Here is a 12,778-nt window from a genome sequence, read left to right on the forward strand (position 1 = left end):
GTTTTTGTAATTTATTACAATGAACGCTCGGGTTGCGAACGTGATCTTCGCAACCTGCAGCGTTCACAACCCGCAGCGCCCCATCTGCACACATGTGGGTTGCTATTCGGCGCTTCCACGCATGCACAAAGCACGATTTAGTGTTTCTGCGCATGCGCGAGCACCGAAACCCAGAAGTAACCCGTTCCGTTACTTCCGGGTTTGGTGTGGTGCGCAACCCAAAAACGCGCAACCTGAAGCGTCTGTAACCCGAGGTATGGTACTATGAAATGTAAACCACTACGATGTTGATTATGATGATGATGAAAAGAGTAGAACATCTTGCCTTTTCCCACATAAATGCTATTTCTATAAACATTGACCCTGTACGGCCTACAGGAATAGCCTCTCCTCCGGCATGCAACATGCCTCTCGATAATTTTCAATAAGATGGCTGATAAAAACTCACTGCATGGATAATTTATTGCTTTTGCTACCTGTTTCGTTTGTAATTTGTTGTTAATTTTATCACCCTGGGACTCCTGAGTGAAAAGCTGATTGTAGATGCCTCAAGTAGATAACACGTAGTACTAACTGATGCTAAAGTAGCAACAGCAGAAGTCCTGTGCCCAAGATCGCCCAGGAAGGTCCTGGCTGGGGTTAAATTGTTAGAGGGAGTTTGTTCACTATGCTAGCACATGCATCCATGCATATTTATTTGTTATCGTATGATTGGTTATCTTTGTTTGTTTGTTCTCTAGACCGCCAAAGCATTTGTTCCAGCCATGGTAGCTTCTAATCATGGACATGTGGTAACTATTTCAAGTGCAGCTGGCTTAGTTGGCGTTACAGGACTGGCAGGTTAGTACACATCACATGCACCGATGAACAAACAAAATACACAAACCACAGATCCTTTCATCTCTTTTAGACGTGTGGTCCAACAGGTGGATAAACAGGGGCTTCTCTGATGTAGAAATAGAAGTCTCACACAGCTATATGGAAGCAACTGGGGAGAGCCAAGAATGAACTGCTCTTGTAGATGACACCAGTAATGATAGATTAGATTGTAGGTGCAGAGAAGTTGGTAGCAGAAGCAGTTTCATTAAATGTTCCTACTAAGGCTAGCATGCCAGGTGATAGGTGCAGATAGGCCTCTGAACACTGAGTCTTCAGATTAATTGTCGTATGTTAGCGTTAAGCTACGATGGGTAGCTTTGGCAGGAATAGAAGTTAACTGGGAGATGGGAACCAACAAAGGAAATACTTTACCAAAAAAGGACAATGAAGAGTGTAACTCAGAGGATGGGGAACATGTTGCCCCCCTGATGTTAACTCCCATCTGTCCCACCCAGCATAGCCAATGGTCGAGAATGATGGGGAGCTGCAGTCCAGCAACATCTGACGGGCCACAGGTTCCCCCATCCCCTAAATGCATGCACTGACAAGGCTGCAGTAAATAACTGAGGAATGTGCTTGCAGTCTGAAGAAAGCTAGAAGCTTTTGAATGATGATTGTGGAGAAATGTTAGAACATTACAAATAATCATTGCCAGCACCTGTGTTGTCACTTGTGCATTGGGCCATAGATGTTTGTGCAGGAAAGGATCTTGCATAGAGAAAATGGTGTAGTCATACCTCAGGTTACAGATGCTTCAGGTTGCATTTTTTCAGGTTACAGACCGCCGAAACCTGGAAGTAGCGGAACAGGTTACTTCCGGGTTTTGGCGGTCGCGCATGTGCAGAAGCCCCGAATCGCACTTTGCGCATGCGCAGAAGCGCCAAATCGCAACCCACATGTGCGCAGACACGCAACTGCGGGTTGCGAATGCTGTGGGTTGCGAACGTGCATCCCGCACAGATCACGTTCGCAACCCGAGCATCCATTGTACATGCAAGCGAACAGTGGCATAGCGTGGGGGGTGCAGGGGGAGCCGGCCGCACTGGGTGCAACATCTGGGGGGGGGCCGCGCTAATCTAGTGGAAGAGACTCGAGTGCTAAAATCCACGGGTTAGGGGGCGCAAATTACTTGCCTTGCCCCGGGTGCTGACAACCCACGCTACGCCACTGCAAGCGAAGAGCCAATCAATGGCACAGGTGGCTTTCAATGTGTTCATAATTTTCAAATTCATTCCCAGTAATCTCTGTGTTAGTCCTAGTTCTATAGAAAGTTCTGTAGAAAATCAGACTTAAACCAGGGAGCCCTGAATTCATATCCTTACTTAGCCATGAAGCTGACCATGTGTCACTGGGCTAGTCAATCTGTGTTGATGTAATCATTCTCATAGAGTTGTTCTGAGTTCATTCGACATTACTCTCTAATCAGATTTTTTTTAAAAAATATACCACCTATAATTGCATGAGACTGTTGAAACCATTAAACCAGGATTGCCAACTATTTTGCATGTAGGCCATGTCACAAAAGGTCCTGTTTTTAATACATTGCTTTACTCAGATATTGTCCTGCTGCAATGTTTCTAGATCTTTCCTCTCGTTTCACAGATTACTGTGCAAGTAAATTTGCAGTAGTTGGCTTCGCTGAGTCTCTAGCTATAGAGATGTTGGCATTGGGAAAGACTGGTGTTAAATCCACAATTGTCTGTCCATTTTTCATAAACACGGGAATGTTTGATGGCTGTCAAACCAAGTGAGTTAACTGTTTATATATTTGTGTCCATATAATGTTAAAATAATTGTATAAGAGAAATGCTGAAATGGTGAAGATTGATTGAAACATAACCTAAGGCCTTGGAGAGCCACTGTCATTTAGAGTAGACAACAAGGGGCCCAAAAAAATAATCTGCCCTATTATAAGGCTGCTTCCTGGGTTCCTGTATGCTCAAATCTGCATGATATACATAAATTAAACAGCAGGTTCGCCATAGTAGCATATATGCTCTGAGAGAAGTGGCACTTCTTGAATTTGTGCCTATTGTGTCACTCTGCATTTGGCGGATAATTGTTGAGGATGGCATTTTATTTATTAAGTTTCTATCCAACCATACCTTCCAGGGCAGTACACAGCAAAACAATAAAATAATATAAACAATATGCAGTATAAAAGTATACTACAGTCGTACCTTGAAAGTTGAATGGAATCTGTTCCAGAAGTCCGTTCGACTTCCAAAACATTCAGAAACCAAAGTGTGGCTTCTGATTGGCTGCAGGAAGCTCCTGCAGCCAATCGGAAGCCACGGTAGCCCCATTGGAGTTTCGGCTTCCAAAAATAGTTTGCAAACCAGAACAGGTTTGCAGCGTTAGGGAGCCAAAACGTTCAATAACTAAGCTGTTCAAAAACCAAGGTAGGACTGTATTTAAAACCATTTAAACTATTTAAACTATTAAACAACTTTTAAACATTTAAACGAGAGGGATAGCTCTGTTGATAGAGCATGAGACTCTTAATCTCAGGATCGTGAGTTTGAGCCCCACGGTGGGCAAAAAAAATCCTGCATTGCAGGGGGTTGAATTAGATGACGCTTGTGGTCCCTTCCAACTTTACACTCCTATGATTCTATATCTAAAAATTTGCAGCCTAGAAGATCCTCCTGTCTCCAGGGGTGGGCCAATCTAACTGTTCCCCCCTCCTCTACAGTGAGGATCAATCACAGGCAATCCAGACTTCACCACAGAATGATCTGTTAATGACAGCAGCGTAATGATCTCGATCTCTCCCCCCCCCCCCCGTCTCTCACACAACCACTAGTTCTTTCCCAGTATCCTCTGTAGCAAATACCAGATCTAGGTATGTGTGTCAGCTGTTCAAAGTGTTGACCTGATGGTCATGGCAGCCATGAAGTCCTGAGTGGACCCAAGCAAAGGGTACTCAGCATGGGTATTGAAGAGACCCAAGACTCGTGTCCTGGGATTCTTTAACACCATACTGTCTCCACCAGCTCGGTCCTGAAGATGGTTGGGCAGTGGGGTGGATGGTAGCACCCACAAGATCGCTGTCCTGCCTCTGTAGCCCGACATCATGTACAAACCCAGATCCCAGATGGACTGGCCTCCTAGCCAAGTTGTGGGGTTTTTTGTGGGCTGACCCGATGTTTCAAAACAATACCATCAGATAGGACAGATCAACTTGGCTACTGGGGAGTGATTAAGAAGGGGCTATATATGTCGAGTCTCCCACTCTCTTCTATGAGGATCTGGTTTTTCTCCACCTGTATACAGTCTCAACCCTCACGCCAAATGATAGAGGTCTTCAGATGACAGGTCTTCTCAAATATTTGCCCTGAAAAAAATGCCCTTTGAAAGTAATAAGGGGAAATCATATTGAAGAAAGAATAAATGATTTCCCCCCTGTTCGGAATGGTGCTGTACTAGGCAGCAGTCTTCATATCTGAAACTCATTGGCACAGGTGATAACTGTGGGGAACTCCTGACCATTGAGAAGTTCTCTTACCTGCTTTATCTCTTCAGGTGGCCACGGTTCCTGCCTGTTATGGATCCAGACTATGCAGTTGAAAGAATTGTCTCTGGTATTCTGCGAAATCAGGTGTATGTCTACATCCCGCGTAGCATAACCCTTTTGATTGCACTGAAAGGGTAAGAATGTCATTTTCCTTGTGCATCCGTTTTTCGTACATTTCTTTCTTGCTCTGAAGCCTGGCAGCAGGCAAGAGAACTGTTAGGGCATAAAAATATTTAAAATATTAACAGATTGAAAAGGGTCTTCTCAGTGATATGGGGAAATCTAAGCATTGTGTTTAGAGGCAAAGCAGCAGGCAAATGAGTGCTAGGATCTCCCAATTCTTTCAGAGAGTTTTTGGTATATTCATTTCTCTATCGTTCCAAATCTCCAATCTCTGGTCACACCTGGGGCAATAAGGTCTGTTGTCTTGTTAACGACCCACAATGGCTTTCTTAGGTGTTATGTACTGAAGTTCTCACCCTGGGCCAGCAGGGGGATACTGTAGATAGATAGTTCAGGTCCACATATGCAAATAAGGGTTCGAAAGTGACGTTCAGTGATTGGATAGTTACAGAAAATGGTTACTGTTGCGTTCTAGTGGAGCTCTATATAAGCAGGCTGGCTGAACGCTTCAGTTCAGTCCTGTTCTGGCCTGTGAATAAACAAGAGCTGTTTGAAGAATCACTGTGTCATCTGATATGTTCACCCACAACTTAACATTAAGGGCCCTAGTTTGGCCAGGCTACCCAGGAATTCCTTTCACAGTTTATATTCTCCCCTTGTATTACAAATAACCCAAAATCCTAACGCTTATTAATTTCAGTGTTTTGGGGGAAACCCGTCCTCCCCCAGTTTTGTAACAGTATGATGCAGCTGCTTCGGACAGCAAGGTGACTTGGGACAGATATGGGTGGAAACGACTTACTTTCACAAGAATTTGGTTTCAAAACAGGAGTTTTGAACAAGTGTCAGTAGAAATCTGAAAGAAAGGCAGGTGTTAAGGCAAAAACTCGTCTGGCAATTTTTACTCTTAAAATCTTGGTGTGACAAACTACCTTCCCTGGCCTTGTCCACAGGCCCCAAAGAAGGCAGGAGGAGTGACTTCAGGACCAAGCTATATAAAAATGGTTAGGACTCCAAACACTTTACTCAGTAGTTGTGGAAGACGTCAGTTTGCTTGGGCAAAGCTGCAGGGACAGTTAACGCAACCCGCATTCTCCATGCTTTGCTAGGTAAAGGTGACCATTAGGTCCAGCCGTGGCCGACTCTGGGGTTGCAGCGCTCAACTCGCTTTATTGGCCGAGGGAGCCGGCGTACAACTTCCGGGTCATGTGGCCAGCATGACTAAGCCGCTTCTGGCGAACCAGAGCAGTGCACGGAAACGCCATTTACCTTCCCACCAGAGCAGTACCTATTTATCTACTTGCACTTTGACATGCTTTCGAACGGCTAGGTTGGCAGGAGCAGGGACCGAGCAACGGGAGTTCACCCCATTGCGGGGATTCGAACTGCCAACCACCTGATCGGCAAGTCCTAGGCTCTGTGGTTTAACCCACAGCGCCACATCAGTCTCTAAATCCTCTGTCTTTCCTAACAATGCTCTGTGACCTTGAAGGGGGTGGGATGATACATAGGTGTCTGAATCCTTTTTCCCCCCTTTGAGAATCCAAGCAACTTGAGTTGGGGAGGACCTTAAGTTCTAGAAAAGCAGGATGGGGAGAAGCATGCTAGATAGACCACATGATGTGGCAGCTTCCTGCTGCAAGTGAATACCTCTGGATTGTGAAATGTTGCACTGAATTTATTATCTGGAAAGGATTCAAGTGCCTTTTGTGGGAGGGGAAGAAAATATGCAGGTACTGACATGAGATAAATGTAAGGAATAGAAAGGTATTATTATTATTATTATTATTATTATTGCATTATTTTTACATATGTCTGAACGCCTGCTTTCCTGTAGGATTCCTGTCTCTTCAAAATCACACAACTTTTAGAAATGAGCAGGAGAAGCTGCCTTTATTTCTTTTTATATATTTGTTTAGAAGCGTTTCTAAACTAGTCAGTATTTTAAAATGCCTGAGTGGTATACAAAAATACCAACATAAAAATGATAAAACAGACAGAATAAATATGCTTCTGTCCTTAATTTTTGACAGTTATGCTTCTCATAATAGCTGCCTTATATCCCTGGAAGAGAGAAATAGATGTCTGTATTATTACTTTTCCCACAAGGTGTAACAGGACCTTTAGATGTATGGGCAGGAGCTGGATCAAGGGAGTTGTGTGGAGGTGATGAGCTAAATGAATGGCATTTGAGTAAAATATACTATTTCAGGAGCTCTAATCTTCTATGCCACATGTGTTTTGGTCCTGAGGTGCAAAAAAAGGGAGACATAATAAATAAGGGCTGTATAAAATGAACAGCAGAGGGAGAAGTTAGGTCAGGGGTCAGCAAACTTTTTCAGCAGGGGGCCGGTCCACTGTCCCTCAGACCTTGTGGGGGGCCAGACTATATTTTGAAGAAAAAAATGAATGAATTCCTATGCCCCACAAATAACCCAGAGATGCATTTTAAATGACACATTCCACTCATCCACGGGCCGCATTTAGAAGGCATTTGGGCTGGATCTGGCCCCCGGGCCTTAGTTTGCCTACCCATGAGTTAGGTAGTTCTTATGGTTTGTGGAGGGTGTGGTTCTGGAAGAGAAACGTGTGACAGGTACAGCTTTCTTTCTTTTTCCTGCTTCTGGACGCCCAAGACAGCTGTAGCCAAGAAAGCCTTTGGCTCACTCTGGTTGGTGATTTCTCTGCATCTTAGTCTGGGACGATCTTACTTAGCCCCAGTAACATGTGTCTTGGTTACATCAGGATTGGATTAACATGACAGTGATGCCTTTGAAGCGTCTCCAGAAAGTTTTGAGAATGCAGCAGCCAGGGTTTTCCGAGCATATTGTTGCCCTTTCTGAACACCTGCACTGATTACTGTTAAGTTTCCAAGGAGCATTCGGATGTGCTGGTTATTAAGCCCTACATGGCAGGGGTCCAGGATTCTTAAGAGACTGCCATGCCACCCTGCCTGTGCTCTGTTGGGAAAGTTCTTCAGGCCCTGCACAGGCTGGTACACACATGAAAGGCTGAGGGCATGTCTTAGTTGTGGAGCTCTTCCACAGGAAGGCCCTCTGCTCCCTCAACTTATTTTGGCTCATCTGGTTCCAGATGGTTTTGTGTTGTTGTTATTAACCTGTCCAGGTTATGTATTGATGCTTGCCTTTTTAATCACCTGCCTTTTGATTTTCCAGTTCTGTGGCATGCCTGTGTGTTTTTAGTTTGCTTTAATGAACTTATTGTTGGACACCTTGAGCATTATGTGCTAGTGGAAAGGTGGGAAAGGAAATAAAACAATGGTGCCAAAGCAGAAGAGAACCTCAAAGTTTGACACTCATCATGCCTGTGTTCTTTCTTTCTTTTTCCCCAGTTTAATACCTACAAAAGTTGGTATGCTTCTCGGAGACTATATGGGGTATTTCCATTTTATGGAGACATTCACAGGTCGTGCAAATAAGATTGAAGACAATAAATCTCAGTAAACAGCAACAAAAATTCCAACTTTGACTTACCTCCTGAGTGTCAGATATGTGGAACTCCTATAATGCCAATACTTAATGTGTGTGCCTGAAACATCAAAGATAGCATGACTTGTTAGTAAGAAATAAAATTATTTTTGAACTAAATTTCACTGATGGTGGAATATGAATGATTTTTAATTACAACTCTTTTTAGAACTGCTGCTATGTCCTTGTTGTATGTCGCTTGTGAATTAAGTGATTTTTATTGCAATAAAATATTAAATCTTGGAACAAATTTGTATATATTAAGGCTTTTTGAGCTTTACTTTTTCATGTACAAATTAAACAGCAGCAATAAATTTAAAAACTGTTTTTCTTAATAAATGATTTCTCTAACTCCTGAAGTCATATTTATCCTGTGTATTTTTGTGTGTCTGGCCTAACACTTTTAATATGCGTGAAATGGGAAGTACAGTAATTTTGGTAACAGAATAGTGTAATATTGATGTACTCATTTGTGTATCTAATTTTGTCTTCCAGCTTTGTGAGGTTCAGTTGGCAGGAGCCACTTAGTGAGCTTCATGATGAAGAAGAACTTTATCTTGAGCCTTCTGTGAACCAACTCTCCTCTCTGCCCATTACATACAGGCAGAGACCATTTAGCACACGTCCAAGTGACATGTGACCACCAATGTGTGGGTCCTTTTGGACCTCAGAGAGGGCAGAACGGGGGATGGGGCAAGCTTATGCACACCCCACCAACACGTGCGGGAACCAGGAACAAAACACCTGTGCAAAATGGTCGCTGTGTGTACTATCTAATATTAACAGTTGATGGTGTATTTTTACTTTACATTGTTTATGTACAAGTAACAGCTACAATTAATTTTCTTTTTAATTAATTAATTTACTTTCTTACATTTAACAATGCAAATGTTTCAGAGATACAAAAATAACTTGCCTGTTTGACATCATCTGTTCCACAGCTTAAGAAAAAAAATGATGCAGAATTGTTATTGCAGAGAGTTAAAAGCAATGCTGTGAATAATATCACGATTCTATGGAAGCACAACAGAATGATCAATAGTAAATCCTGGAATATAATATAATCCAGATAAAATTATACTTTGCAGAAACTTTAAAGCCTTAATTTTGTCTTTTGACATAAGCTGTGAATGACCACCACGTAGCTGCGTAGAACGAGTGAGTTTTTAGGATATTGTGATAAATAAGACCTCCTTAAACAAGGTGTCAAGGGGGAAAGAGTTTGTCCTCCATCCTGGGCAATGGTGAATAGTGTGGCATCAAGCAAATAAATTATATGAGGTTTACAAGTAAGATCATTCTAACAGCCAAGTTGAGGATATGATTAGACTAGGATATCTACTATATCCTTGATTTCTGTAAAACTTGGTCAGCTAAAAGTCTTTTAATACTGAATTGGTTACTTCCAAGTAGCAACAGCAGAAATCTGTTAAAAATGTATTCCAAAGATCCTTATTCAGTATAATCATCTGTGGGAAAAGCAAAGTGAAACAGAATGCAGTTACTATACAAAGCATCCTGCCACTCCTCACAATCCAAATGGAAAGTGGTGCAATGTGGAGGACAGAAGATGGGACACACAATTCTTTCAAAGCCATGCCTTGGTTGCCCTTATTGTAAAACTGCCTCAGTAGCAACTATATCAAAACTGGGCAGGGAATCAAGAGATCCATCCTGAATGTGTGACACAATGGTACCATTTTTCACCGAGCATCTAAATGTCAGAGGCAGGGCCAGCTGTGCATCCTGTAACAAGATGCTGCTCCACACCCAACCTTGCACTTGGGCAAGGGAGCACTGGATAAGGCATAAGAAGAGCCAGCTGAATCAGGCCAATGACCCATCTAGTCCAGCATCCTGTTCTCACAGTGGCCAACCAGATGCCTGCAGTGAACCCACAAGCAGGAGCCCTAGGCCCAAGAGCAATCTCCCCTCCTGTGGTTTCCAGCAACTGGTATTTGTAAGCACAACTGCCTCGATCAAAAGGTCAGGATTGTGTGGGGTGAGGCCCTGACAGTTCTCACACCATTTAAAGGCAATGAACTGCACTACAAACTCGAAAACAGTCTCTGAGCGAATGATGTGTTCGCATCCCTCTCTGTGGGAAAACAGTACACAACGCTGACACTGCCTAGTTCACCTTTATATGAGTTCTTAATAGTAGCTGATGGTAGTGTTTGCAAATTGATCTTGTAAACGGCCCAGAGTGTAAATAAACGTTAGGCTAAATGGTTTATTAGCCAGCGTGGTGTAGTGGTTAAGAGCGGTGGACTCGTAATCTAGTGAACCGGGTTTGTGTCTCCGCTCCTCCACATGCAGCTGCTGGGTCACCTTGGGCTAGTCACACTTCTCTGAAGTCTCTCAGCCCCACTCACCTCACAGAGTGTTTGTTGTGGGGGAGGAAGGGAAAGAAGGTTGTTAGCCACTTTGATACTCCTTCAAGGTAGTGATAAAGCAGGATATCAAATCCAAACTCTCCTCCTTATTAAAGGGAGTACATCTTCTAGTCCTGCTTTTTTCCCTTTTTTTTTTGCATTCAAGCCCCACCTATGGCTGTGGCAGGTGATACAATCAGTACAGAAACACCATTGTGCTGTACCTATGTACAGAGGGTTGGTTTTTGTGCTGGGGAACCCATCAATACAAACTTCGATATGCTGGGGATGAGATTCACTTTTTAAAGTAATGCATTTTTAAAGTCAGCTTTCTTATAGAGCAGGTATTCCCAAACTGGTCCACAAGTTTTGTTGAGGTGGCCCGTGGCATGTCTGTGAAGAACACTTGCACAGAATTCAGATTGTCCTAAAATACAATATAAGAAATGATGATTAAAAATCATACAGCATCCAGCACAGTGAGTTACAACTGCTGTAACAGGAAGAAGAAAAACCCTAGGTTTATGGGGAGGGAAGGTTTGGGAAGCAATGTTTTTTCAGTGAAAATCTCAAAGTCCTTTTTTATAGGGTCTTAATATGAGGAGTAGGGATGTGGGTGGCGCTGTGGGTTAAACCACAGAGCCTAGGACTTGCTGATCAGATGGTCGGCAGTTTGAATCCCCACAACGGGGTGAGCTCCCGCTGCTCGGTCCCTCCTCCTGCCAACCTAGCAGTTCGAAAGCATGTCAAAGTGCAAGTAGATAAATAGGTACTGCTCCGGTGGGAAGGTAAATGGCGTTTCCGTGCACTGCTCTGGTTCGCCAGAAGCGGCTTAGTCATGCTGGCCGCATGACCCAGAAGTTGTACGCCGGCTCCCTCAGCCAATAAAGCAAGTTGAGCGCTGCAACCCCAGAGTCGGCCACGGCTGGACCTAATGGTCAGGGGTCCCTTCACCTTTACCTAGCAAAGCATGGAGAATGTGGGTTGCGTTAACTGTCACTGCAGTGCAAGTAGATAAATAGGTACCACTCTGGCAGGAAGGTAAACGGTGTTTCCGTGCGCTGCTCTGGTTCTCCAGAAGCGGCTTAGTCATGCTAGCCACATGACCCAGAAGCTGTACGCCGGCTCCCTTGGCCAATAAAGCAAGATGAGCGCCACAACTCCAGAGTCGATCACGACTGGACCTAATGGTCAGAGGTCCCTTTACCTTTACCTTTAATATGAGGAGTGCACACAAAAGGTCAGGCGAGACAAGGTAAACATAGTGTCTGCTACTAAAGAAGGGATCGCTTACAAGGTGCTGATGTATCAAAATCTCACACTGAATTGCCTCATGTGAATGGCAAATGTAGATGGTTAAATATATTCCACACTGAATGTTGGAGTCAAAATCCCAAACCACTTACCGTAATTCAAAGACAGCAACTGCTGTCAGGCAACTCTGGCAGATGAATGCATATGTCTGTGTTTCCATATGGAAACCTCAAGCTTTTTTGAGTTACCTCCAATTAGTGTGCTAGGGTGATGATAGCTAGGATAAGAAAATTAAGTTAACTTCACTTGCCTGTAACCAATTTTTTGTGAGGTGTGAAGTATCGTTTTACATCTCTCACCTGCATTGGCTATAAAAGGCTCACTAATTTTGCTTAAGCACAAGTAAGATGGTTTAGTAAATGGGCAGCAGCATGCCTGATACTGCCCTTTTCAGTTGGGCTTTCTGTGCTAGTTTAAAAATTTGACCAGTCTGGAGGATATTCTCTCTCTCGGCTTTCTGCAGGGATGGGGAACTAACTCCCATCAGCCTCAATGTGCATGCCCAGTGTCCAGGGATGAAGGGAGCTGTAATTCAAGCACAAGAGATTCCCCTAGGTTCCCTGTGAACCTAAAAAGCTAAAACCTTGAGCACACTTAAATTTAGGCACCGTTAAATTTGAGTGGGACTTGCTTCTAAGTAAGTAAGCATAGGATCTAGTTGCTAAAATTAATTGCTGCTCCTTATGCAAAACGTTGGGCAATATTACATTGGGCTGCATCCCATTCTAGTCCCACTTGGAGTAGAGCCATTGAACTCAATACCCATGGATTTTAATGATTCTGCTCTGAGTAGGATTTAGATGGATATGATCCATTTTTTTATTAGTAAAAAAGACAAAATGTGTCTTGTTTTCAAACACATATCACTATGTGATGGCTGTAGCTTGACAGGGGAGTTAGGAAATTTTCTCAGGCTGTTTCTTATGACTGTTGATGTGTTAAAGCATCCCTAGATCCATGTTGTGTGCCAATGCGCAAGTATGGCTTCCCACTGAGAAACAAGCACCACATGGCGCCCCGTATTATCATATGTGCTGTCTGATGTATACATTTGTTTTATATTTATCCAGAGACTGTGCGAA

The 12,778-nt window shown here is 43.4% G+C and overlaps 1 protein-coding gene across 3 annotated transcripts in view; it reads left to right on the forward strand.

Annotated features, from left to right (window-relative positions):
* Window positions 1–8,366, forward strand: part of SDR16C5 (short chain dehydrogenase/reductase family 16C member 5) — a 41,229-nt gene extending 32,863 nt beyond the window's left edge. For all 3 annotated transcript variants that reach the window (XM_081013596.1, XM_081013597.1, XM_081013595.1), the window contains exons 4-7: window positions 741–840; window positions 2,482–2,626; window positions 4,405–4,530; window positions 7,872–8,366. In XM_081013596.1, coding sequence (XP_080869722.1) covers window positions 741–840; window positions 2,482–2,626; window positions 4,405–4,530; window positions 7,872–7,983 — 483 coding nt within the window. In that variant the 3' untranslated portion in view covers window positions 7,984–8,366. The remainder of the gene's footprint in view (window positions 1–740; window positions 841–2,481; window positions 2,627–4,404; window positions 4,531–7,871) is intronic.
* The last annotated feature ends 4,412 nt before the right edge of the window (window positions 8,367–12,778 follow it).

Source organism: Podarcis pityusensis (assembly GCF_964106645.2).
Source record: "Podarcis pityusensis genome assembly, chromosome: 7".
Classification (NCBI taxonomy): Eukaryota; Metazoa; Chordata; class Lepidosauria; order Squamata; family Lacertidae; genus Podarcis; species Podarcis pityusensis.